The following is a 27,885-nucleotide window of genomic DNA, read 5'->3' on the forward strand; positions in this document are numbered from 1 at the left end:
AGTAAGAGTCTGGATGAAAAGAACTTTTTAAGTGTCTGTAAAGGTGGCACTTAGAGAAAAACCCAAAGGAAGCTGAGGGATAAACCTCTTGCCTTGGAAACCTTTGAGAATTAGAGACGACCATTGGTCTGAGGCAGTTCTGCCTGCAGGGTTGGAGGGCTCCTGAGGGTCTCTTTTGCCATGGGGTGCTATCCTGCAACTGCAACTGCTGCTGGGGCTCGGCTTCTGGAGGTGGTGGCCTGTGGACCTCAGCAAACGGGAAGGTCGTTCATTCGCTCAGCGCACTCTGGCTAAGCCCTTGGTAAGTGTTCTGTGCACACACTGCAGGCTCTGGAGACGCGGAATGAGTGAGAGCTGGGCCTGTCCCCCGTGGTCCCGTCCCCAGAGGTCTGCCTTTCATGAGGGGATTTGAGGGTGCTCAGCCCACAGCAGTCTCTCCTGGGGAGGTTCCTGGGGCGCAGGGTAGGGCATTCGACTCCGGAAGACACCCTCGACGAGAAAACAATTGAGGGGGTGCCGAGGACACGGTGGCATTCCGGGTCCCTGACACAGAAAGTACGAAAACCTGTTAAATATTTCAGACAACCAAGTTGTGATCCAAATATCCTGCACGAGAGCAGTGAGCGCTCGCCCCGTCAGCCGGAGGAGGGCGATGCCGATGAAAGTACCAGCTCTGAACAAGGGCCAGTCAGGCTGCCGGCAATGTTTTGGCTATGAGGCCTTTTTCTTTAAGTGGAATCAGATTGGAAAATGTTGGACTGTTATGTGAGACAGGCCTGGTGGGGGAAGGGAGGAGGAGAAAAGCTGCAGTTTGATGAAGGGTCCTTTGTGGATAAGCCATGCGCCTGAGCCAGCGGTCGCAGAGAACGCGGTGGCAGGAGTACAGTTGCTGAAAGTTCGACCTTTCACGATGGAAACTTGTCGTGAAGGGGGGAGAGGCTTCTGATGCATCCAATCGGGCGGACCGGCTTGAGGCGCTTCCTCATTTGCGTGCTGGCTGATCTTCTGGGGAAACTTAATCGCTAAGAATCATTGGTGGGTCAATGACAACATAACAAGCTGGGTGCCGTCTCATCTCAAAGGCCCCTTGATGTCACCTTGGGCTCGCACTGCAGTAAGCTGATTTCACTCCATCATGGGTCCCACTTTGTATCTTCAGTCCCGCTCAAAGATAATGAAATGCAAATAGCTGTTTCTATTTGGAACCAAAATACATCTTTGTGCCTGCTTCTGGCCCAGGTACTTCAGAAACATCAAAGAACGCAGTCTGCTCAGCCCTTCTTGTTTCATGACCTCTCGCATTCCAGAGACTCTGGACATCCACATTCTTGCTTCTTCCTCCCCAGAGTTTGTGCTGAGCTGAGTGGATTCTCTGGGAGCTGTTGACCAAGTCTGCCTTCAGTGAATCCTTTAGAGAAAGGAGGCGTGGAGTGGTGGTGAGGAGCGTGGGGTCTGGGATGCAGCCTCTCCGGCTCGGCTCAGATGCCAGCTCAGCCCCTTCTCTGCTGCACTAACCAAGGCCAGTTATTTCACCTCGAGGCTCCTTTTCTACATCGTAAAATGGAGGTGATGATAGTGCTGAACTCAGAGTTCACAAGGAGGTCTTTGTGCATGTTGCCTGCCATCCCCATTGTCACCTTAGCACCACTCCAGGAGGCTGCCAGAATGAATAATGAGACCACTTGTCTCCTGTGCTTTGGAACACTGGGGGGCTTCGTGGTCTCCACAGAGGGGAGGTCCCACCACAGTAAAGGTGCCCTTTCTACCCCAGCAAAGCAGGAAGGACATGCCATTCAGGGCCACCTGAGGGAGGACCAGTCCTCCAGCCAGGAAACTAGCATGTCCTGGAGCTGCCACCAGAGCACAGCCAAGGGCCCTTACCTACCAAGTATGTGGGAACCTGGGGTAGAGTCTGGGTGGCTTCAGCCCCTCCCCTCCACGAGCTCCCACCCACCATCTCAGCAGAGTGTGTGATTCTGCAGACACATCCCCGGAGTGGTTCTAACCAGGCCACTGCCCCAAGCCCTTCCCAGGTAGAAATTCCAGACCCTACCACTGGCGCCAGGCAGAGGGTCACCAAGCTCCATCCTGCAGGGCCAGGCTTACCCACTGGCAGGCATCTTGGCAATAGAGGGACAAGATGAAAAGGACCCAGGACTGCAGAGGTGAGGACACGAATGCTCCCTGGGGGTGACTGGCAGGTGACTTCACCTCTCTGAACGTGGGACTCCTCATCACTGAAAGAGGCGAAGCGTCATATTGGTTCCTTCCTCCTGGGACTGCTGTGCGACTCCCTGATGCAGAGTCTCAGCTCAGAGCCCTCGGGCAGCTGCTGTTCCTGGTCATATGGGAAGGACTCACACGTTAATTTGTCCACTCCACAAGTAGTTACTGCGGGCTGCTCTCTGCCAGGCCCTGTCCCAGATCCTGGGGCTACAGCAGTGAACAAAACATTCCCGTGGGAGGAGACAGACAATATACAAACAAGCAAAGGAGAAATATCCACGAAGACCAAGTGCTCCGTGAGGAATTAAAACGGCACGGCCTGATGGAAGGACGAGGCGGCAGGCTCACGGGGTGGGGAAGGTGCCTCTGAGGAGGGGTTGCTTAAACTAGGACTTGAGTGAAAAGGAGCGAGCCATGTGAAGGCAGGAGGAGGAGCCATTCAGGCCTGGGGCAGGAGGAGGCGAGGGTGTTCCAGGGCAGCTGGGCTGGGCATGGGGGAGCTGGTCAGAGAGCCTGAGGGGCGGTCGGGGGTGAGGTACTGTAAATGTATACTTCAAACATTTTATTATATAAGGAATCCATGTATTGTAGAACAGTTAGAAAATGTAGTTAAGTAAAAGTATTTCCAATAGCCAGTGATAATCGATGTTAACCATTTTGGTACATATACATTCCAACATGTTTAGAGATACTTTACAAAAACGGGGTGTTAACTACACAGGTCGTATCACAGCCCGTTCTCCCGTTGAACCCATCGTGAACCCGTGTTTGCCAGCGCTCTCCCCTCACCATGTTAGGGGCTGTGTGGCACTCCTTTGAGACCATCTCTCTCATCGGACCCAGCACGCCACCACAGGATCTCACAGGGGATGCCCTTGGGGTCGATTCTGCCAGAACTGGTCGGCTTCTGGACTCAAATAATAGGCTTACTTCACAGACAACTATCAAAACCCTGAAGTTTTAAGTTGCAGACCTGTGTCCCCAGCCAAGGACGTGGAGAAGCTTTACCTGGAAACTCAGGTTTCACCTGCTAGGTAGGTTCACTTAAGAAGTTTAACCCGGGAGCGTCACCAGATAAACAGTTTAACCCTGGTTGCTTTTCAGTAGGCAGGCAGGGGAGCCTTCTCTGGGCACCGCCAGGCCTCAGCGCTGGTCTCTGGGTGAGGCCTCCCGGGGCAGGTGTCCTTCAGCCCTCCAAATGGAAGTTTCTTCCAGTTGCCGTCAGTCAAGTCCAGGATACAGTTCATACCTAACTTCCATTAGTAACTTGTCTTCGGATGCAACCTGAAGCCAGGTGCGGATGTGGGAGGGGCTGGGGTCTCTGGGAGCCTCTCTCTGGGGCTCCTGGTGTCAGGTAGGACTGTGTTGTGACGGGATTCGCTGGGTGGAGCCCATTTGACATCATAGAATCTGAGCCTATGTCTTTGCTAGTCCATAAGTAAGAGCTTCCTGTCATATTTAGACATTTGAGAAGAAAGAAAAAGTGGTCTTCCTGGAATGGAAGCCCAGAGGGGATTTCCCAGAGTTGGAATGTTCTGGAAAGTCCTTTGAACTGTGCTAGGAATGCTGTGGAGGTGTGTCTCCCGTAGGGTCTCTGCGGCCTCCAAGTTGGAGAGAAAGATGCATGGAGGAAATGAAGGTGACGGAGGCCCCACAAGGCTGTGTGAGGAGCAGGGGGAGGCTAGTCAGGGGCACGCGAGGGGCCAAGGGCCTGGCCCATGAGCGCCTCCGGGGCAGGGCCTGGGCCAAGAAGCTGCACCTGGCGGAAACTCAATCAAAGTGTGCTGAGCGTCAGTACTGCGAGCAAAGGAAGGCAGGGAAGTAGGTCGTGGAGAGAAAAAAAGATGGGAAATGCACGCCGACCCCTGCCTACCCTGTATGGTCGCCTTCTGCAGCAGCGCGTGTCCCTTAGGGCTTGTGGCTGTGGCCGTCCCTGCTCATTCGTCCAAGTGTCCTCAGCGCCAACCCACCCTTCAAAGAACCTCCCTCCATTCTGAGGATGAGGTTCTTGAGGTGCTCATTGATTGAGCACCTGCTGTGTGCAGGGCACCGTTCCAGGAGCTGACAATAGGGTAGAGAACAACACAAACATGGCACATGGCTGCAGCGGCAGACTATAAAGACACACCAATCCGTTTGTGATCTTCTCCGTGGGAGGAGGGCTCCAAGGAGAACAAAGCCGGGCACTGCTTTCCCCAGGGGGCACGGCGGCAGACATCTCAGCAGAGTCCCAAGCCCTCCCCCAAAATAATCATTATGGCCAGTTTGGGGTACATCCTTCCAGATTCACTTATCCTGTTAAACATCAACAGGCTTATACAGTACATGGCGTTGTGTAACTTTTTGTTTTAAACTTAAGATTGTGTCTTGAACTTCTCTGCATTGTCAACGCCCTGGATCTACCTTCTTTCTTTAAAAGTTGCAGAGTACAGGGGGCTGGCCCCGTGGCCGAGTGGTTAAGTTCACGCGCTCCGCTGCAGGCGGCCCAGTGTTTCGTTGGTTCGAATCCTGGGCACGGACATGGCACTGCTCATAAAACCACGCTGAGGCAGCGTCCCACATGCCACAACTAGAAGGACCCACAACGAAGAATATACAACTATGTACTGGGGGGCTTTGGGGAGAAAAAGGGGAAAAAATAAAATCTTTAAAAAAAAAAATGTTGCAGAGTACAGGTGTGCCAGAGCTTGTCAAGCCTTCCTCTCTGGACATTTACATTGTGTCCAGTTTGCGTTCTTCTTCTCCCCAAAGCCCCCCAGGACATAGTTGTATATTCTAGTTGTGGATCCTTCTGGCTCTGCTATGTTGGATGCCACCTCTCAATGGCCTGATGAGCAGTGCCATGTCCATGCCCAGGATCCAAACCGGCGAAACCCTGGGCCACTGAAGCAGAGCACGTGAACTTAACCACTCAGCCATGGGGCCGGCCCACAGTTTTTTGATATCATAAGTAATTCAGCAATGGAAAATGGTGCCATATATCTTGGTACTTGTACAAATATTTGCTTGGAAGAAATTCCTGAACCAAGATGCTTGGCTCCTGTGGGCCTCAGTTTCCCCGTTAGTGCATTGAGAATACTAATATTTACGTTGAAAGGTGATATAAGGTCATGTCTGCAAAATATTTAGGACAGTTGGTTGCACATAGTAAGCACTTGGTAAATGATACTTCGATTATGTTTTAAACCAGAATGCACTCAATCCAGTCCTGCCCAGAGCTGGTTAGATGTGAGGCCCCGAGGAGATAGTGTGGGCTGTTACCTTGCTTTCTATTGGTCTACAGCTGGCCCTTCTTCGATCCTTGAAGTGATGACTGTTTGGATGCTCTTCTCACCTGTCGTCCCTGGGTTCCCGCAACCTTTCCCACCTGGATCCAGTCAAAGAGACACCCTGTGCTTGTAACAAGAGGTTCTGCTGACTCCCCAGCCTTCCTGTAGTCTTCGCTGGTGCTTCATTTGACAGCACAGCATCCAATATGCAGTTGGGGGTGGAGGTGGACCCCAACCGCAGTGTGCATTTGTGGAGAAGAAAAGTGGTACGTTCAGCCTCCCTAATTGCACAGGTTGAAATCTCTAATATCACATGATAATATTATTGGCTAAAATAGTTGGGGCACTTAATTACATGCCAGACCAAATACCAAGCACACAAATGAGCCCTCTCAATCTTCACCGTCAATTGCCATCCTGGTCCTCAACTTAGAGACGGGGAACCTGAGGCTCACCCAGCATCACACAGCTCTTGAGTGTGGAGAAAGGTGTGAGCGTTGACTGGGGAATGCAGCCTCTGGCCCCTGGCCAGTGCCTCCTCACAGCGCTGGGTGTGAAAGTGGGAGCTGAAGGAATTCTCTTTTAGGCATCCACAGAGGGATTGAAGAGGTTAACCACAGGGTTTTTCCTTCGTTTATTGTGTGTGTGTCATGTGTGTCTGTGTGTTTAGCTTATGTGAATTGTAGACTTCAGCTTAGAAGCCAGAGGGGAGAGTAGAACCATTTCAGAGGACCTACCTGCCCGTCAGTCAGCTGGGTTGTTGAGATGAGCAGATCATTGATGCAGGGCTCAGGTGATCCGGGATGTGCCGAGGAAGCTTGCCCCAGTCCTCAAGGAGGAAACTGGGGCTGTTGGTGTGAAGGTGGCATCTCTCTGAACCAGACACCCCCGCTGCTCCACTTTTGCCTCCTCCATCCTTCCGCCCACAGAATCGTGGAAGCAGGCCCTCTCTCTCTGAGCACCAGGATAATCTTACTCCGTCCCGGGGCGGGTTCATTTGCTCTTCTTTGCGATTTCTCTCCAAACTCACACCAAGGAGCTCACACCAAGTGTCACACACTTGACAGAGCCTCGAATTTGGGTCCAAGTTTGCCGCTGTTTAGTGAAGCTCCCAGTGGCCACCTTGTGCGGATGGACAAAGTTGGGCCTGGAGGAAACCCTTAGCTCAGGAAGTGTCCCAGGTGAACTGCCCTGGGGGAAACTGGACCTTCGGGGTGACCGGAGGGACCCCTGCACCCTGGTCGCCAGGCATGGTGGGAACAGTACAGAAGGCTACAGATTTCCCCTTCTACCTCCCCCACAGAGAAGGGGGTCAGGGCCCTAGTGTTGCCACTGTCAGGAAGCCGGCATCCGGAATTGTTAGTAAAACAAAAGCCGATTGCAGGCTGAGCCCTTTTAATCACCTAATGGCGGGGGACACCCGATGCCCAAGCTCAGGTTTCCGAGCCTCGACCGCAGCCCGGCCACTGTAACTACACCCAAGTTTGGCCCAGCTTCCCCATATTACAGCCACGACACGGACGCACACAATTGAAGTATTTGAGAACAATGAAATATGCATGGCTATCAGTGACAGCCCCATAAAGTGCAGCAATTAGCTGCGTAATCCGAGAGAGGGAGCCGGCCCTCGGCAGCCCGTGGCTCCCCATTAGTTAAATGCATTTTGTACGTCCTCATCCCATCAAATCAACTAACACTTCTTTTAATTGGTTCATGAATTATACAGCCACCCCGCATTATAATTTAATCGCCTGTAAACATTCATAGGGCCCCACTGTAAAGCGTATCGCGCTCATTAATTCGTTAATTTCAGCAGATGGAAGGGGAGATCGGATGAACGGTGGCAGAACAGAGCGCCTTGGGCAATGGAAGAAGGAAAAAAAGGTGGGGGGCCGTTTAGGTTTTTTAAGGCTGTCAGAAACTCAATCTGTGAGCTGTCAGCAGCCTGGACCCGTCCCCACCCCCTCCACTCCACCGGCTGCGGGAAGTGACTGGTGGATTCATACGGAGGCTTGTCAACCGTCTTTAAACATCAAGCCAGCGGGTAAACCGAGCCCAGTGTAAATTAATTCTTGTCTTACGGGCCCCCCTTTCTCTGTCCCCATGAATATTTCATGGCGGGCAGCATAAATATTAATTCTAATAGCTCTGCACAGTGGTTATTATTTCTGTTTTATGACAAATATTCATAAAATATTCAGGACCCTTTTTTAGAACATTTACACACTTGATTGTGAATTTTCTCAGTTTCCTGGGGACACTGTAAACATATTGGGGTTCTCTTGATGGACTTTTCCCCCTTAATTAATACGACTGGTTATTAATATTTAATCAGATTTAGGTTTTTTGAGATGGAAAACCTATTAGATTGGAGGGCTGAAGGGCATTTTTTTCCCCTTCAGTCTGTAAAATGGGAGATTTCTGCTACCGACAGTCTGTTTCTCTTTGACACCTGGGTGATCTGACGAAGGATAACTTCGCCTTTTTGTTTTGAAAACAATATCTATCTTTTTTGCATGTGTCTGTTCTCCTTTTACTTTTTAACCAAGGGCTCTGGCGGCAACCCAACTTACTGTAATGAAATTCTGCAGAAGATGCCACTGCAATATTTATGCAAGGATTTAACATAATTTTGGAGTAATTAAAGTGTGGGTTTAACAAACACGGTGGCAGATTCCTTAGGCAAGGCAGCTGCGATTGGGGATGAAGGATCTTTTGGAATCCACATTATTTATCTGTAACCCTGAGAGGCAGCTGTGCACAGCATCTCTAGGGAAACAAACTGAGGAAGGGGTCCCACCCCTGGGGAACCAGATGTCCTTTAGGTGATGGAAGACACAGATAAGGTGGTGGCTTTGGCCTGAAGGAGCCTGAGGTGGGGTCCAGCGAGCCTTGAGGATGGGGGGTACATAAGCAGTATTGACCCCACCCTACCCCACCCGACTAGCTCTCCTCCTACATTTCTTCAGGGTTCACTTTCCATTCCCCGAGTCTCACCAGAGGCTTCAGGAATGCTCTAACAGTTACAGGGAACCAAGAAAATTATTTTATGTACAGGAAGATAGCAGGGAAGGAAAACAGCATCCTAGAGTCAGCTGGACCTGGAGCCCAGCCCGGATGCACCACTTAACCTCTTGGGGACCTGAGTTCTTTCATCCTTGAAAAGGGCAGGATCATGGACCCTGGGTCATATACTTCCTACAAGGATTAAATGGGACAACACACATTCGTAATATGCTTAGTACAAGTGCCTGGCACGTACTAAGTATGTAATTTTGCAAAGATGGTGATGATGGTGATGATGGTGATGGTAGTGGTGGTTAATAAGAGGCAGAGGATTAAAATTGAAGCCAAGAAGTAAAACACCTTTAGAGGGGCCGGCCCCGTGGCCGAGTGGTTGAGTTTGTGCACTTCGCTGTGGCAGCCCAGGGTTTCGCCGGTTCGGATCCTAGGCACAGACATGGCACCGCTCATCAAGCCACACTGAGGCGCCGTCCCACATGCCACAACTGGAAGGACCCACAACAAAAAAATGTACAACTATGTGCCACGGGGCTTTAGGGAGAAAAAAGAAAAATAAAATCTTTAAAAAAAACAAAAGAAACAAAACACTTTTAGAGAGGTTCACGGAGGAAAACTCCAGCTGTGGAAAGAGTTAAAGCTTCTTGCAGCCCCTTCAAGCCCAGAGTGGGTTCTGACCGTGGGTAGAGAAGGTGTGTGGCTGAGGAGCGCTGGGATGTGCTTATGTAACTCTTCACCGGGGACAGATTTTGGTGCATGTTTGTCACTGATGGAGACTGGCTTTGAGAAAAGAAACATCGAAATTAATTTAGCCACCCCTCCCTCTGCTCCCCATTTCCGGGGACTGGTGACAAGGAGATGCACTTGTTTCCCAGGTGGCCCAAGGGCCCAGATCTTGCACACCCTGCTTTCTGGTCCTTAAAGCAGATCCCTGCTCCTAGAGCAGCGCCCAGGGTGTCTGCCCGATGGCAGCTCAGACGAGAGGAGGGCATGCGGCAGAGGCCTCCCTGGCAGAGCATGTGCCCCATTCCCTGCCTCACATCCCTTCCAGCTGATTTCTGAAAGTGGAGAAAGACGGCATTGACTCCGGCTGGCTCTGAACCTGGGCGGCTGTGCAGCGCAGCCCCAGGGAGCTACAGTTAAATCGCACATCCGGGGTCTGTGGTTTGTGCTGGGCAGGGAGACGCCAAGGCTTCCTTGCCTCCTCCTTCTTTCCCCAGATTCACAGTGGAGTGCTGCGACCAATGGCTCGGACACTGGAGTCGGCCACCTGGGTTCAAGTCCTGGCCCCGCCACTGTGATAGTCAGGGTTCTTCAGAGATGGAACCAATAGGATGTGTATTGTATATATAGAAAAGACGTATTCTCAGGAATTGGCTCGTGTGATAATGGATCAGGAGGCAGGCCCGACCCAGGTGCCACTGGCCCAACAGGGAGATCCAAAGCCAGGTTGCCTACTCAGGGAGGGCTGCACTGGGCAGAAAGTCAGGCCCTGGTACTGCTCTGTGCTCAGTCACTGGGCAAGGACCACCTCCAGAAGGGTGTGACCTTGCTCAAAACCTTGGGGTAAAATGTCCATCAACTGGTGAATGGATAAACAAAATGTAGTTTATCAATAACGTGAGACACCATTTGCTCATAAAAGGAAATAAAGTTCTGACACACACTACCAGGTGGATGGACCTTGAAAACATCAGTCCAGTGAAAGATGCCTGCATGTGGGCCTGCGTGGATATTCTGTGTTATTACTGTGCATTAAGCACTTTATATGGATTGTCATGTTTAATCCTTAAAATAACTTTACGAGGTACTCTTTTTTTTTTTTCCCTTTGTTCTCCTAAGTAGAGACTTGGGGGGCCACACATCGTGTGATTCCTTTTATGTGAAATGTCCAGAATAGGCAGGCCCACAGGGATAGAAGGTATGTGGTCCAGGGGAGGCGATGGGAGGGGCTGCTCACAGGCAGAGGGTTTCCTCCGGGGTGATGAAGTGTCCTAAATTTAGAGTGTGTTGATGGTTGCCCAACTCTGAAAATATACTAAAAATCATTGAACTGTATACTTTGAAGGGGTGAGTTATCTGGGTAAAGATGTTTAAAAACAGGAATACAGGGCTCAAGTCCCTGAAGATACTTAGAGTGGGAGACTGTCAGCTGACCACACTCCTTACAGCTGAGCCACAAATTCTGTCCTGAAGGGGGATCTGATGGATCATCTCAGCATCGACCACACCACAAGGCACTGACAAACTGTTCACCAGCTCAGATGTTCTTTTGGGACTGTTGCCAACCACTGGATCTGAACTGGTGTCCACACAGGCGTACCCCAGTGTTGATCTGTGTTGATCAAGGTTCCCACTGTCAGAGGGGACCCTAAGCCAGCGGTTGTTGGGGTAGCTACAAGTGCTCTGAGTAGGAGGTAGAAGGTGTAGTTGGCTTTGGCCACCAGGAAAGATGGTGGGTTTCCTAGAACATACAAGAACTTCCTGCACAGGAGAAGACCAGCCAGGCCCCCTCAGGCACAGACACAGGGCTGAAAGGTGACCAAGGGAAAAGAGAGCAATGAGTGCGGCTGCCCAGTGGCCCCTGAGAGTCATTGTGGCTCCACCAAGGTGAGTGCCTTGTACTGATGGCTAACTTACTGAGTGTGCACAGGCATGAGAGATGTCGGGGAGAGGGCAATGTTGGGAGAGTTTGGACCCAGGGCTTGCCTGGGGCCGGAAGAGATGCTCACCAGAATTTTTAAAGTGTTCTTCTATGCCCCACACCCCCAGGCTGAGAGCCACTGGTATAGATGGCGCCATGACCTGGCACAGACTGACCAGTCTTGTGGTGGGTGTTTCACTGTGCCCATGATCTCCAGAAAATGGGGGGAAAGGGCAGTCCCACCCCCATGGCAAGGGAAGACTGGGACTACCAGGTGCCAGGAGCCTTGGGGACAGGCAGATGGGAGCGAGGGCTCTCAGGCTGGGGCCCTCAGACCCGCAGTCTTCTGAGAGTAGGACACTCACACCAGATGCCACCTCAAAGAAGTGCTCCCACTGGACACCTGGGTCTGTTATCTCTCCCCTAGCCCTCCCAGCATGGCAGCTAATAACAAAGGCCTTGTTTGAGAGTGCTGCCCTGAGGGTGAAGACCACCACTCATCAGCCATATTTCCCAAGGCCTGGGTGGGGTCCCGTGCCTGGCTCCCTGTGCGGGGGAGGCATGGGGCCCCCGAGGGGGTGGGATGCTTCCAGCTCTGGGCCTTGATTAGGCCAGCACATGCAGGCCTCTGTCCTTTGTCTCTGAATGCAGAGGAGGAGCAGGCCACGGGCCAAGTCCCACATGTCGTGGGTTTCTTCCTGCGGGCCTGCTCATTCTGGGTGTTCTGAGAACACTTTATTCTCCTTGCATCCCACCTCCCCCAAAATGTCTGTTTCCTGTCTTGCGTACCTGGAGATGGCTCAAAGCAAAGGACTCAGCCCGCTAGACATGGTCCCTCAGCCCACAGTGGTCTGTGTGATGCAGACAAACTGCAGCAGGTGGTTAAGGGCACAGGTAAGGGTGCAGACAGGCCTGAGTTCAAGTCTCTGCCACTTGTTAGCCATGTAACCTCGTGCAAGTGCCTGGTCTTTCTGGGCCCTGTCCGCTTCCTCTCGTGAAAAGTAGGAGTAAGGCTAGTACCTATACCTCATACGGGTGTTGTGAGGGTTCAACAGGACAGCACGCTTACAATGCCTGGCCTAAAACACAAGGCCTTGATAGAGAGGGGCTGTCTGAGGCCGGCCCCTTTCCTGTAAAATGGGAACAGGGGTCCCTTCCTTGTGGAACGCTTGCACCAGCCCTTGAGATCCTGTGCACATCTCTTCCCAGCTCCACGTTCAGTGACGTCATGTTGGCAGCTTGAAATCGGCTGTTGGGAGTATTCACATCAGGGAAATTGGCAAAAGCTACAAATCTGGGAGCCCCTGCCCGCCCCCCACCGCTGCAGACCACTGTGTGAGGCCCAGTGGAGAGTGTGTCTCCCACCTCTGTAAGGGGCCTGTTCTTCCGCCTCTACCTCCTGACTCCGCCTCCATCTGCCACCCTGCCCTTCCTCCCCTCGGAGCCTGGGCCTCTTTCGGATCATGCACACAATATTCTTTCCTCTCTGATTCCCGTGTTAATAGAAGTTGGCTTGAAAAAATAAAGGAAAACTCTGGTTTGTTTCTCCTTGCACAGTCATATAATATAAAACATTTTAAAAAGAAAGTGGAGCTAAAGATAAAAAATAAGGGTTATCCATTATTCTTAATGTTCAGTCTTTTTTAGACAGTTTTTAAATGGGATAAAACAATACTGCCTGATTTATAATCTCATTTTTCCCAATTAACAATATATCGTGAACATATTTCATGTCATGATTTATTTGTTGTAATAATGTTCACAAATCACCAAGTGTGTCTCGGGATCACTTCCTTTAGAAACTGTCTTCACCTCAAACAATTGGGTCCCCCAAGGGGAAAGTTCCTGACCTCCCCTCCCCCCATCTGTGTTAGTCAACATTCTTCAGAGAAACAGAACGAGTAGGATAGAGAGAGAATGACTGATCGATTGATCATGAGGAGCTGGCTCACGAGGCTGTGGTGGCTGAGGAGTCCCACCGTCTGCCATCAGCGAGCTGGAGACCAGGAGAGCCAGCAGTGTAATCCAGTCCAAAGGCAGGAGAAGACCAATGGCCCAGCTCAGGTTGGCAGGCAGCAAGGGAGGAGAGCGGGAAGGGAATGAACCCTCCCTTCCTCCACTTTTCCTTCTACTCAGGCCCTCAGTGGGTTGGATGAGCCACCCACACTGGGAAGGGCAGTCTTGTGAATCCGCTCATTCAAATGCAAATCTCATCCGGAAGCACCCTCGAGACACTCCTAGAAGTAATGTTTAATCTGGGCGGCCCACGGCCCCGTGAAATTGACGCATAAAATTAACCATCACACCATCCCATTTTGACTAGAAATGCACAGGCGTTTTGTTAGGATAGAAAACTAGTGGTCTGAACAAAGTGTTATTTGCGTTCTATTGTGAATGCTTGAATTTACCCTCAGCTGTACAGGACGCATTTATCGTGATCAAGTTGTACTGATTAAATAGACCACAAAAGCAGGCACCGGTTTTTTTTTTTTTTTAAATAATAGTAATAACAATAAAGTCTGACCAGTCATTGGGAACAGACTTGAGGACATAAAGACGCCCCTGTTAAGATACTTAAAAATCTCAGGAGCCGCCAAGAGCTCAGAACAAGTCTTTATCTTGTTGACATGGCTTCCTGGGCCCAGGGACATGACATCTCAAGCACATTGTTTCCTGCCCCAAAGCCAAAGTCTTGTGCATCCTCATGGATGACTTGCAGAGGGGGAGCCTTGCCAGAAAGTTCTGCCCCAACTGTACCCTCTACCCCTGCTGGATCTCCCTACCCCTTCCTCATGCCAAGGATGGGCCAGGACGTCTTAGGTCCACTGGGAAGTCTGCTAAAGGATTTGCTTCTGAAGTCCTGGCTAGCTTTCCACTGTCTACTGTCATTTTTGCCTTCAACTCATTTGCCTTTCTCTTTGGGAAAAGTTTGCAGAACTTTCTGACTTTCAATGATTTGCGTTTTGTGATTGTCTGGGGAGTGTCTGGGTGGCAGTGTGCCAAGGATTTTTTCTCTTTCTTCCCCGTGGTGAAGGAGGCAGAAATTTTAAGATGATTTTAAAATGGAGAGCGACTATGCAAGAACTTGATCCTGGGGTCATTCTCCCTAAACCAGACTGCTGTGTTTCGTACGGCATGTGGTAAGCTGCCAGCAGTGCGGCTAATTTCCCAGTTAATGACAGTCAGCGAGAGTGTTCTTCTGGCCCCTGGAGAGGTTTTAGACGCACGCAGGGGAGATTTGCCACTATCAATTATGCCTAGTTTTAAACAAGAAATGGCCAGCGGGATCCTCTTTTTTTAAGGAGCGGGGAACGGGAAGTGGGGGAATACCGCAGCTGCCCCCTGAGGGCAGGTGGGAGGCACTGGGTTTTAAAATGAAGTGGAGATGTTTGGCCTTTAGTTTTCAAATTGGACTCTTGTCGGAGCAAAAAAATGTACATAGTAAAAATTTTAAAATTCTGGCCAGTACCTTTTCCAGACTCCAGGGAGGGCTTGTGTCTAAACTCTGTCCAACATTGTGCTCTCCAGTGCACGGTCTTTACAGCAGCTGTGGTGGGAAGCTGCAGCCTGCACCTGCGGCCCAGGCACCTGCCGGGGGGACCAGGAGGCCGGTCCCGTTGAGCTGATGGGTGCTTCTCTGTGAGGAGGAATTAGGCCTCCCACGGCATCATGGTTGCTTCCCTCATGTGCTGACATCCACCCATTAACGGAATATTTGTTTAGCATTTACCACACACCCCAGATGCAGCAGGAACAAGGCAGCACCTGTCCTCAGACCGCTCACTCCTCGTGTGCTCAGAGGGGTGTGGGGACCCAATTATTCTTTTTCATGTTCCGAGAGTCTGTGCATAATTCACTTGCACCTTCTCTCCTGACTCTGCAAAGTCCCCTTCTTCCTGCCACTCGCAGCTCAGTTTCATCCTTCGTTCCCATTAGCTTCCTCCAACAGCTTGCCCATTCCTCCCTGCCATCCCCAAATGCAGTTGTCTCTAGATGTGGATGCTACCGCGCTCTGCCCTTTGACTAGACGGAGGCCCTGACAAGTCTGTAAAAAATGATCGCTCCTGCTTTGTGCTCTGTGAACACCCCACAGGTTGCCACTGCACGAGGACTAATTTCGCAACAGCGTCTCTGTTACACCACCTTTCTTTTTTTTTTTTTTAATATTTTATTTTTCCTTTTTCTGCCCAAAGCCCGCCGGTATATAGTTGTGTATTTTTAGTTGTGAGTCCTTCTAGTTGTGGCATGTGGGATGCTGCCTCAGCATGGCTTGATGAGCGGTGCCATGTCCACACCCAGGATCCGAGCCGGCGAAACCCTGGGCCCCCCGAAGTGGAGCGCGCGAACTTAACCACTAGGCCACAGGGCCGGCTGCACCACCTTTCCAATGTGTCATGGGCAACCATTTTAGTTAAAGATGAGCAGACCATCCTAAGTGTTCCTGTACGGTGTCATTCTCTCTGGTTCCCTGCTTCAGTGGTGGTCACTGCAGAGTGCCCCTTGAGAGAAGACTCCTTGATTCTCCGGAAGCCCAAGAGTTGCTACAGCTTGCCTGTAAGAGGGCGCTCTGGGCGTGTGCTCCAGCCCAGAAAGGGCTCTGAGAGACAGAGGCAGAGTCTTCATTTAAAGCCCAGACAGTACCCTGCCTTCCAGGAGGCTCAGCAAGCCCTCCAGGCTTTGAAAGAACTGGGGAAGGAGGAAGCCCTTTGAGCCTTTTTCAGGAAACTGTTTTCCTAAACCAGACTTTCCCAATTCGATTATCAAGTTTGGAAATACAAGGTAGTAAGGGACCTGTTTGTGCCCCGCCCCGTATGTCATTTGTGGTGCATATAGTTCACATTTTTACGTGTTCTGGATACAAATCCTTTATCAGATATGTGTTCTGCAAATACTTTCTCCCAGTCTGTGGCATATCTTTCATTTTCTTAATGCCTTTTGAAGAACTGAAGGTTTTAATTGTTAGACTTTTAATGAAATTTAATTTGTCAATTTTTTCATTTATGCATCGTGATTTGGGTGTCATATCTAGGAAATCTTTAACCTAAGGTTACAAAGATTTTCTTCTAGCAGTTTAATAGTTTTAGGTTTTATATTTAGGTCCATGATCCATTTTGATTTAAATTTTGTGTATTGTGTAAGGCTTGGGTTAAGATTATTATGATCATTATTTGCATATGGATATCTAATTGTTCCAGCACCATTGGGTAAAAAAACATCTTTCTCTATTGAATTGCATTGGCACCTTTGTTGAAAAGTAATTGGCTGTGTTTGTATGAGTCTATTTCCAGACTGTATTCTGTTCCTTTAATCCATGTGTCTAGCCTTTCACTAACACTCATACTGTCTTGACTACTGTAGCTTTGTAGTAAGCCTTGAAATCAATTTGTTCTTCTTTTTCAACATTGTTTTAGTGATTCTAATTCTCTTCCAGAAATACCCTCCATATAAATTTTAGAATTAACCTGTGTAGAATCTTCAAAAAACCTTGCTGAAACTGCATTGATTCTATAGCTCTATTAGGGAAGGAGGGACATTTCAATAATATTGAGCCTCAGAGTCCATGAACATGGTATAGCTCCCCATTTATTTAAATCTTTGATTTGCTTCATCAGTGTTTTGTAGTTTTCATCATACAGATCTTGTACGTATTTTGTTAGCTTGACATCTAAGGATTTCATTTTTATACTATTGTAAATGGTACTTTTAAATTTCAGTTTCCAATTGTTTATTGCTAGCATCTTGAAAGTCACTTTATTTTTTGTATATTGATTTTGTATCCTGTGAACTCACTAAACTTACTTAGTCATAGTAGCCTCTTTGAAGATTCTTTGACGATCATGTCATCCGCAAATAGAGACAGTTTTATTTCTTCCCTTTCCATTTGTACGCATGTCATTTCCTTTTCTTGTCTTGTCGCACTATCCAGGACTTCCAGGTGATGTTCAGTAGGAGTGGTGAGAATGGACGTCCTTGCCTTGTTCCTAATCTTAGGGGGAAAGCAGTCAGTCTTTCACCACTAAATATGATGTTAGCTGTAGTTTTTTGGTAAATATCCTTTATTGGATTGATGAAGTTACCTTCTATTTTTAGTTTGCTTAGAGTATTAATCAGGAATTGATGTAAAATCTTGTTAAATGCTTTTCCTGCATCTATTGAGGTGATTACATAGTTTTTCTTCTTTAATTTACAAATGATATGGTAAGTTACATTGATTGACTTTCAAATGTTGAACCAGACTTTCATTCCTGGGCTAAACCTCACTTAGTTGTAATGTATTATTCTTTTTATATATTGCTGGATTCAATTTGCTAATATTTTATTGAGTATTTCTGCGTCTGCATTCATGAGGGATGTTGGGCTATAGTTTTCTAGTGTCTTTGTGTGGTATCAGGGAAAGATGGCCTAATAAAATAAGTTCTATTCTGTCCTCTTCTACTTTCTGAAAATTTGTATAGCATCGGCGTTATAGTTAGTGTGGAATTAGTACTATCCTATGGCTCATATATTTTGGTTCATCCCTTTTTTATATACATGTGTATATTCAGAAGCTCATTAAATTGTAAGTTTATTCAAGGCCAGAGAACCATCCCCTCCCCCCGCCTTCACCATAATGCCTGTTAACTACATCATAGTGCTTATTTTTTCTTGTGGTAAAATATTCATGACAAAGTTTACTATTTTTTTTTCTAATTTTTCTAACTTTTTATTTTTATTTATTTTTTTATTAATGTTATGATAGATTACAACCTTGTGAGATTTCAGTTGTACATTTTTGTTAGTCATGTTGTGAGTACACCACTTCCCCCTTTGTGCCCTCCCCCTACGCCCCCTTTTCCCTGGTAACCACCGATCAGATCTCCTTGTCAATATATTAACTTCCACCTATGAGTGGAGTCATATAGAGTTCGTCTTTCTCTGACTGGCTTATTTCGCTTAACATAATATGCTCGAGGTCCATCCACGTTGCTGCGAATGGGCCAATTTTGTCTTTTTTTATGGCTGAGTAGTATTCCATTGTGTATATATACCACATCTTCTTTATCCAATCATCAGTTTCTGGGCCTGTAGGTTGGTTCCACGTCTTGGCTACTGTAAATAATGCTGCGATGAACATAGGGGTGCAAGGGACTCTTGGGATTTCTGATTTCAGGTTCTTAGGATAGATACCCAGTAGTGGGATGGCTGGGTCATAGGGTATTTCTATTTTTAACTTTTTGAGAAATCTCCATACTGTTTTCCATAGTGGCTGTACCAGTTTGCATTCCCACCAACAGTGTATGAGGGTTCCTTTTTCTCCACAACCTCTCCAACATTTGTCGCTCTTGGTTTTGGATGTTTTTGCCAATGTAACGGGTGTAAGGTGATATCTTAGTGTAGTTTTGATTTGCATTTCCCTGATGATTAGCGATGATGAACATCTTTTCATGTGTCTATTGGCCATATTCATATCTTCTTTTGAGAAATGTCTGTTCATGTCCTCTGCCCATTTTTTGATCGGGTTGTTTGTTTTTTTGTTGTTAAGCCAAAGTTTACTATTTTAACCATTTTTAAGTGTACGGTTCAGTGGCACTAAGTACATTCACATTGTTGTGCACCGTCCCCACCGTCCACCCACAGGACTTCTTTCATCGTCCCAGACTCGAAGTCTGTACCCATTGAACAGCAACTCCCCATCCTCACCCCCCAGCCCCCTCCCGGCCCCACCATTCTAGTCTATGTCTCTATGAATTTGACTACTCTTGATACCTCATACAAGTCGAATCATACAATATTTGTCCTTTTGTGTGTGACTTGTTTCATTTAGTGTAATGTCTTCCAGATTCATCCATGTTGTAGCATGGATCAAGATTTCATCCCTTTCTAAGGCTGAATAATCTTACACTTCGTTTGTCTACTCATCCACTGATGGACATTTGGGTTGTTTCCACCTTTTGGCCGTTGTGAATCATGCTGCTGTGAACTTGAGTGTGCAAATATCTGCTCCAGTCCCTGCTTTCCCTCATTTTGGGTGTATACTCAGAAGTGGAATAGCCAGATCATATGGTAATTCTATTTCTAAGTTTTTGAGGAACTACCATACCATTTTCCACAGCAGTTGCACCATTTTACATTCCCACCAGCAGCGTGCAAGGGTTCCACTTTCTCCTCATCCTTGCCGACACTTGTTTGCTGGCTTTGTGATAATCGCCATCCCGAGGGGTGTGGAGTGGGATCTCATTGTGTTAACGTGTGGTGCTTTGTGTAGAGTTTTGCACACAGTGGAGGTTTACTGGTTGAGATCAAGAGGCTAACCAGGGCAGGCCCCTGCCTCTGGACAGGACCGAACACTATTTATTTAAAGTCATTTAGTATACATCATGTCTCTCAATTTACCAAACCTATCCATGGATCCAGAGAAAGTTCCGTCCCTCAGTTTCCGGTGAATTGAGCTCTGGAGCCGGGGGTGAGCTTCACGGCCTTTGAGGAGGAAGGCTTCCTTTGCTCCCCAAACAGAGCCCCAGGCAGCACGGCCAGAGGGACAGAGGAGGGTGGGTCCAGATCGCTGCTGTCACTGGATATCTGATGCCAATGCCCTGGGCGGCAGAGTGAGCCCTCACCTCTCTGGGACTCAGTTTCCCCACCTTGTACACTGAGCACGTTGGATCAGAGCAGTGGTTCTCAACCTTTGCTACATACTATAATCACTTGAGGAGCTTTAAAAAAATCTCCATTCCCAGGCCACACCTTGGGCCAATTATAGCAGAATCTCAAGGGGGTGAGGCCCAGGCCCAGTATTCTCAAATCTTCCCCAGTGGTTCCAGGGTGCGGCCAAGGGTAAGACCTCAGAAGAGAGCCGCGGTTCCCACGCCTGCCTGAGCCTGAGAATGCCCTGAGCTGCTGAGTTACAAACACGAGTCTCCCAGCCCCATCCCTGCAGGTTGTGGTTAGGTGGCTCTGGGAGGGGTTCCTGGAACCTGTATTTAGGATAAGCCCTCCAGAGGATTCTCATCATCAGACAAATCTGGGAACCATGGGATGAGAGTGGCCCTTCTCCCACCGTGATGTGCGTACGAGTCACTGTGGATCTTATTAAAGGTAGACTCTGATTCAGTGGATGGGCTGTGGGGCTGGAGCTTGCAAGGGGTGCTGATGCTGCTGGTCCGGGGACCCTACTTTGAGTAGTGAGGGATTAGAGGCCTCCCAAGGTACCTTCCACCTCCCTCCTGAGGCATCCACCAGCCTGAGCTTCTGCAATCCCAGAGCAGATGTGGCTCCCACCCCTGGTGAATCCAAGCACCCCCTTTGCTCACACACCAGGAGGGGCGCTGCCTGGCATGCCCTGCTTCCAGTGTTCTTTGCTTTCACCGTGCTGCCTTGCCTGGCTCTGTTACCGTAAATGAGCACAGAATACAAAACACTGGCAAGTGGGGACACACGTAGGGCAGCATTTCTCTGTGGAGTGGCTTGGGCTGCACCCGCCACCTTGCTCTGGCGCTGTGGCACCATTAGCCTGGCTAATCAGAAGCTTCCAGCAGGGAAGCACAGTTCCTCTCCAGCAAGGCTTTTCCCAGCAATGCATTTCAACTTCCAGTTTGGTGTTCCTGTGCTTCTGATCTTGCCAGCCTTCCACAAGCCGTTGAATGACGACAAGCGGTCTTGAAATGCTGGGTTAAAAATCTTTCAATTGCGGCTTGTTTGTTTATGAAGCAGCGTCAATTATCAGGGATTTCCAAACTGCCTTTCCTTCTACTGGCGTCGGCATCCAGAGCGTCACCGTCAGCCGCCAGCCTCGGTGACAGCCGTGTTTTGGTGTTGCTGTTGCTCACAAGTCCTAGGTGTGAGGGGGGGCCAGCATGTTTGGAGTGTAAGGGATAAAAGTGTGTTGAAACCCCTGTGCTCCCCATGTTCAGACGCTCCCCGATCTTGCATGTTTTATCTGGTGGCTGTTACTTTGCGGCACGTTGTGAATGGATATCATATGGAGAATGTGTGCAGGGAACAAGTGGATTTTAATGGCTCCTCCCTGGCCCCCAGGCTGCTGGGAAAGCCATTGTGCTCGCTCTGTGGAGGGGCGGCTGCAGCTGTCAGCAGGTACCAGCGAGGGGTTTCTTACAGCTGGGCAGAAGTGAACCTCAGCAAACAGTATGGACAAAATGAGAGAGGGAGGAGAAAGACAGTGGGAGAAGCTGGCCTTGAAGGAGAGAGAACGTTTGGTTCAGAGACTCACAGTTTTTAAAGTTCACACATTTTCCAGAAGCAAGTAGCATTGGAGAGACTAAATATATTAGGTGTCCTTTGGATAACAATTGCAGGAAACCCAGCTCAAACCAGCAAAAGAAATTTTATGTGCTCATGTCAGGGAAACATTGAGGAGTGTGTTGGCTTCAGGCACAGCTTGATCCAGTGCCCCAAACAGTGTCTCTCGCCATATCTCTGCTCTCTCGGGGTGGGCTTCATTCTCAGGTGGGCTCTCTCTGGATGCAGGCCCCAGGCAACCCCAGGCTCCCATACCATTAGCTTATCAGCCCCAGCAAAAATGAAGCTCCTTTCTCTCTGGCAAGCTGTGGGGCAGCCTCTCATTGGCCTGGCTTGGCTCAGCCTACATCCTGATACGATGCCTGTGCCCAGGAGGAGCCGGCACTCGGATAGGCCACATCTGGGCCTCCCACATGCCCAGCCCTACAGCCCAGCGGTGAGTTAACTCCAAACGAGTCACAGGGATAAAGGGCATCAGAGTGGCTCCCCAGAGGAATCAGGAAAGTTAACGTGCATCTATCAGTAGATGGAAGCAGCGTATGGGGACTGCATGCAGTATGTGGGCAGCCCAGCTCTGTCACATCCGCATAGTCTGCCAAGGCCGCAGCTTCATCTCTCTGCAAAACACAGGGTTATGACTCAGACCTGTGACTCATGATCATTTTTAAGAACTGACACCCTAGGGGCCGGCCCTGTGGCCGAGTGGTTAAGTTCACGCGCTCCGCTGAGGCGGCCCAGGGCTTCACTGGCTCGGATCCTGGGGGTAGACATGGCACCACTCATCAGGCCACGCTGAGGCGGCATCCCACGTGCCACAACTAGAAGGACCCACAACTAAAATATACAACTATGCACTTGAGAGATTTGGGGAGAAAAAGCAGAAAAGAAAAAAAAAACAAAAGAAGATTGGCAACAGTCGTTAGCTCAGGTGCCAATCTTTAAAAAAAGAACTGCCACCCCTTTGAGAATCTTTTGAGAAACATGGACCCATCCCCTCCCAGAAAACACATGTAGGTAAGAATTTGTATCTAATTCCAGAGGACCCAGGACCTGCAGGGGGGCCTGGTTCAGAACCCCTGGGCCAGGTGTTCCCCAAGGCCACCGATTCCAGTCGCTAGGGGAAGACTGGGCTCCCTCCCTTACCTGCCGACGCTCTGGGCTCTGGGCCAGGGGTGTCAGTATCCTGCATCACAGGCTCCCCAGGGGATTCTGGTGCAATTGGTCGCTGAGAATTAGGGAAACATGTCTAAGATCCCTTCCAAACCTGGAATTTAGCATCATTCTCAACTCTGCCAGTTAGTGGAGTCTTTTGGCTGGGATGAAAAAAAAATCAGGCAGTAGGCAGAGAGAGTTTAAATAGAACACTAGAACTGTGTGTGACTAATTCAGTATTCAGGCCTTCACATTTATTCATGGGTGTCAGGACACTAGTTGGGGCTGGTCATTGCTCTGGGCCTAGGAGGTGACACCTGGGCCTAAAAGGTTAGTCCAGCTACGATGAGGACCAGTGTCCCATCAAAGCTTGGTGTCTTGGGAGCCCGATCAACATGTCTGGTGAACTCCCAGGATGACAGTGAGGGGCTTCTCTTGTTCACTAAGTTGGAGGAGCCAGAGCTGCCGTCCTAAAAAGACTCCCACCCTGAGAGCTAAGGTGGGAATCTTGTTTACGTGTGTTTTTATTGTTAACTTAGATGTGCTTCTTGCCTGAGTTTACTTGAAAGTGAAATGAGCAAGGCTTTGGGTGTACAGGGGCTGTTTGTTCTCACTGATGTCCCCACTGGAAGTTGCACATATGAGTCATCGAACCCTGATGTCAACAATGACAACTCTATTAAATGTCATGTCTCAGTTCCATACATTGGGCTGGTACACATGCGAGCTTACTACAGTGCCTGGCATACAGCAGGCACTCAATAAATGTATGTATGAATTAATTAAAGGACAAATGAGTAAACAGTAAGTGAGCAATGGAATATTCCAGAAGTTACTTTTTAAAAGCAAACTGAGATGGTTTAACGCTAGAAGACAGGGCCTGGATTAGATCCGTGGGCAGGAGCCACGAACACTTGGGCCCCGGCCCCCAGCCTACCTCTCCCAGCCAGGGTGACAGCACCTCTCGCCTGTCCTGTTTGTCCCAACCCTGGCACTGCTGACATTGGGGCAGGTAAGTCTGTGTGGTGGGGGCTGTCCTACACTCCGACACACTGTGGGATGTTTAGCAGCATTCCTGGCCTCTGCCCCAGTTGCAACAACCCAGATGTCCCCATATATTGCCAAATGTCTTCTCGGGGCAAAATCACCCCCGATTGAGAAGCTCTCTCCTCAGGTTTTATATAAATACAGGGTTCCAGTGCCAAAACAGGGGGATGAAACCATCTACACTGGGGTGCAGGAGACATATTCCCAGGCCCTCTGGCCGTTATCGGAGGTGGACGCCGGGGCTTTCCCACTGGGCTCTGATTTGGGCCGTTGACCTTGGAGGGTCCTGCTCCCTTGGGTCTGGGCTCCTCTGTGAGGGAGCTGAGGACGACCAGCCCTACCTCTCCAGGGAGGGCGTGGGGCAGTCGGGGAGCCCAAACCCTCGGGGAGGGTGTCCAGTAGTGGCAGTGACTAAAGCGTGGCACTAGCTGCTGGGTTCGAGCTCCGGGAATGCACACGCCCTGCATGGAGCTCGCCACATACTCTGTCTCGTAATCTTCAACACTGGGCGACTCTTAGCCCATTTCACAGTTGAGGAAACTGAGTCCAAGAGAGGTTGTGTTCACGGTCCGAGGTCACACAGCAGGTTCATGGTGGAAGTGAGATTCTAACCCAAGTCCACGTGACTCCAGAGAACACGCTGTCCGCCCACAAGGATGGGCTCTGCTCCCCCACAGCTCACCGGAAGAATGACCCCAGGGAGTCCCACCCCAGCAGTGATGGGGGCTGGGAGCTGTCCCTGAATCAGGGCTGCAGAGAGCTTCCACGGCAGGAGCCCCACCTGCATCTATCCCCGGGGACCACCGAGAGTTTGGTACCCTGGGGCCCCTGAGAGACGGCTCCCAAGGCTCCCCCCACGTGCGTGCGTGACATGATGCCCACCTGGTCTCAGGGACGAGAATCTAGCCTGCAATTCTCTCCAGCTGACCGTGGGCTGACTGTGGGCTGACCGTGGGCTGACTGTGGGCTGACAGTGGGCTGACTGTGTGCTGACCATGGGCTGACTGTGGGCTGATTCTTTCCCTGCAGGGTCTTCTTCCTGAATGTGCCATTCGATTCTGTCCTTGAGCGGCTGACCCTGAGAAGAACCGATCCCATCACGGGAGAAAGGTTTGTGCCAGGCTCCCGGTGGCTGGCCATCTGAGGGCGCCAGGAGCCAGGCCCTGCTAGGGAGCCTCCTCTCTCAGTCTGGCTGACCGATGCCACAGCAGGATGGCTCCAGGGGTGCCACTGGTGACTACTGACAGAAACTCTAGAAAGGGGGTTCATCCAGCCAGCTCCTCTGGCAGCGTCTGTCGATCCTCTGCCTGGACGAGTAGCCAGGAAATTAAGGTCCAGGGCTCTACAGAAATTGGCGGAATGTTCACCCACTCTGTCTGGGTAACAGCTCTGACCCAGCATGTGAAATGGTGCCCTGGGCAGGTGTCACCTGCGCCCCTCACTGGGCCTTTGCCCTCACTGCAGTGCGTCCCAGGCGTGGTTGCTGTACAAACACATCCCCATGGGAACCAGCTCACCTGTGAGCCTTCCCACAGTTACGAGGGGGAAATTCTGGTTTTACTTTCCAGTCTGACCAAGTGCAATCACTGTGTTTGTGTTGAAACATGGTTTAAAGTTCCCACAGTCACGAAGCGGTGGAAGCTTCCGTCCTCCCTGGTAACCAGGCTGTGTTTCTTGGTAGCGACTCAGGAGTGGAGCAGGGAGGGGCAGGAAGGAAACACCAGGCTTCTTCTAAACTATGGGCCTCCTCTCGCATCCTTGCTGCTGGGGGACGTCTCTTGCTGACCCATGTCAAGCATGATGACCCTGCCCCTGGGGTCTCCCCCAACAATGACTGTCTGTGGCACTTCCTGTCATCCCTGCTCACGTTTGTTGTGATAAAGCCCCATCTGACTGTAAGCTCCATAAACAGAGTCAGCGTCTGCCTTGCTGACCGCTGCATCGTCAATAGCAGGTGTCCTGCCAGACGCATAGCAGATGCCTCAGAAATGTTGTTAGGAAGCAAGAAGAAAGGATGGGAATGAAGGAAAGGAATTGACACAATGTATCTTTCTATTCTGTCCTCCTATTATTGGTCTGTATCCCTCTCCCCTGGGCAGGGACCATGTTTTGGGTCTTTCTATAGCCCCCGGACCCAGCTGAGGGTGCGTACACAGCTGGTGCACAGTAAATGTCTCATGGTGGTGGTGCTCGTGACCAACTTGGTCAACAGGAGGACAGAGGCCCCTTTCTCCCCTGCCCTCTGGGCTGGACCACGGGTCACCTGCTTCCCCTCCTCTCTCGTAGGTACCACCTCATGTACAAGCCACCCCCAACCACGGAAATCCAGGACCGTCTCCTGCAGAACCCAAAGGATGCCGAAGAGCATGTTAAGCTCAAAATGGACCTGTTCTACAGGAATGCCACGGAGCTGGAGGAGTTCTACGGGCAGGCCCTCACTATTAACGGGGACCAGGACCCCTACACGGTCTTCGAGTACATAGAGAGCGGGATCATCAATCCTCTGCCCCAGAAAGTCCCATGAGGGCTCAGAGCCGGGAGCATCCCCCAGGGAAACAAAGTCAACCCCCACCCCAACCTTCTGGAGCCTCAGCCAGGCCAATAAAGAATGCTGGGGCAGTCTCGTGTGTTCTGGAGGTGAGGTGCCTGGAAGACGGCCTTCTTCTGTGGTCTGGGAACACAGGACAGGGGAAGCCCGGGAGGCAGTGAAGCAGGCCGGGTCAGACCTGGCATGAGTCTCGGCTCCAGCACCAACGTGCAGTGCGGCCCTGGACGAGTCACCAAACCCTCGGAGCCTCTCTTTTCTCACAACCAAAGTGGGGGTGCTAACAGTCCCCGCCTCACGGGCTTGCTGCGGGACCCGAGGGGGTGGTACAGGCAAGGCTCTCAGCACAGGGCCTGGCACACAGGCAGCTCTCGAGAAATGTGGTTTTAAAAAAGCTCCTGTGTCCGGAGCAGTGCCGCGCAGGAGACCCCCGGAGTGCTGGCTGCCCTCTGTGCTGTCCAGCACGGCGGCTGCCAGCTGCAGGCGGCTCTTGAGCACTTGGAGCGGGGCTACTGCAACTGAGGAGATGGCTTTTAAATTTTATTTAATTTTCACTAATTTAAATATAAATAGCCACCTGTGGCCAGTGGCTGCCATGTTGACAGCGTAGTTCTAGAAACACTTAGCTATTTCTTGAGACTCGCCTAGAACCCCCTGGAAGGCCTGCTTTCAGGCCCCACTGAAATAGCCCACAGCAAGAGGAGTGGACGCCAGAGGGGCAAGACAGTGCCGTCTTAGGTGAGAGGAGCCCTTGACCCGCTTCCATGGGCCCCGCCCTTCCTCCCATTGTTTCCTTTTCCCTTGTCAGGAGCGTACTTGCGTGATGCCCCATTGACAGGAGAGGACACTGAAGCTGCAGAGGGTAAGTGACTAGATCCATGGCTAGACCTGAACCCAGTGCTCTGCCTGCAGGGCCGCTGTAGACCAGGCCAGCCTGAGCCTGAGACGGGGGTTCCAGCCTCAGGGCTCTGGGAAGCTCAAAGACTCTGGGCCTGATGGTTAAAGCCCCTTCTGGCTTGGGGCGACCCAGAGTCCCTCCAGCCATGGTAGCCAGTGACTGTGCCAGCCAGCACTGGCATGCATGACCCACACCTCTGGGCCTGTCCTCTGCTTCTGCCCCAGTCACTGGTGGAGCCCCCTGCCTGCCCCAGCCGGGCTTCACAGGGCTGGCTCCTCTCTCTGGAGTGATGACTCAGCCTCTGCACCTTGCCCTCTGGGAGGCAGCTCAGCCCGCAACCCCCTCTTCTTGCCCTGCTCAGGCACTGGGTACCACCTCCTCACCTCCATCAGGGGCCGCCCCTGCCCAGGTCCCACCTCTTCCCAACCCCCATAGGGAAAAGGGTATGTACCCTGAAAGCCCGCTGACAATGGGCTCCTGCCCATTAAGCCTCCTCTGGCCCGGGAGGCTCCAGGAGGGGTCCCAGTTGTAGGCCATATGGCCAGGTTGCAAATGCTCCATGCTTTGTGATGACACGCCGCCTGCTTGTACCCAGCACCCTCAGCTTGGAAAGGGCAGTAAGCTGGGAGGGTGGCCAGCCCCAGCCTGGCTTAGGGACCACTTCCCTTACTCCCACTCTCTCCCTCTGCCTGTCATTCTGGGTACCAGAGAGTGTGGTCTCACGTTACAGAACTGTAGTGAAACACCATTTGGATGTAAATCTTTAGCCAAAGACGTCATAAAACATTCATTTATTTCGTTCACCTAGTAATGCTTACTTTGTGGATCACCTGCTCTCTGGATCACC

General features: G+C 50.5%; 1 protein-coding gene across 2 annotated transcripts in view; it reads left to right on the forward strand.

The window, feature by feature from the left end:
• Nucleotides 1-27,843, forward strand: part of AK8 (adenylate kinase 8) — a 134,891-nt gene extending 107,048 nt beyond the window's left edge. Inside the window, exons 12-13 of one of the 2 annotated variants that reach the window (XM_014863385.3) lie at nt 24,625-24,705; nt 25,882-27,843. In XM_014863385.3, the coding sequence (XP_014718871.2) occupies nt 24,625-24,705; nt 25,882-26,119 (319 nt within the window). In that variant the 3' untranslated portion in view covers nt 26,120-27,843. The remainder of the gene's footprint in view (nt 1-24,624; nt 24,706-25,881) is intronic. The other variant, XM_044778480.2, reaches the window with a different exon arrangement.
• The last annotated feature ends 42 nt before the right edge of the window (nt 27,844-27,885 follow it).

The sequence above is a fragment of the Equus asinus genome, chromosome 10, assembly GCF_041296235.1.
Source record: "Equus asinus isolate D_3611 breed Donkey chromosome 10, EquAss-T2T_v2, whole genome shotgun sequence".
NCBI classification, from domain to species: domain Eukaryota; kingdom Metazoa; phylum Chordata; class Mammalia; order Perissodactyla; family Equidae; genus Equus; species Equus asinus.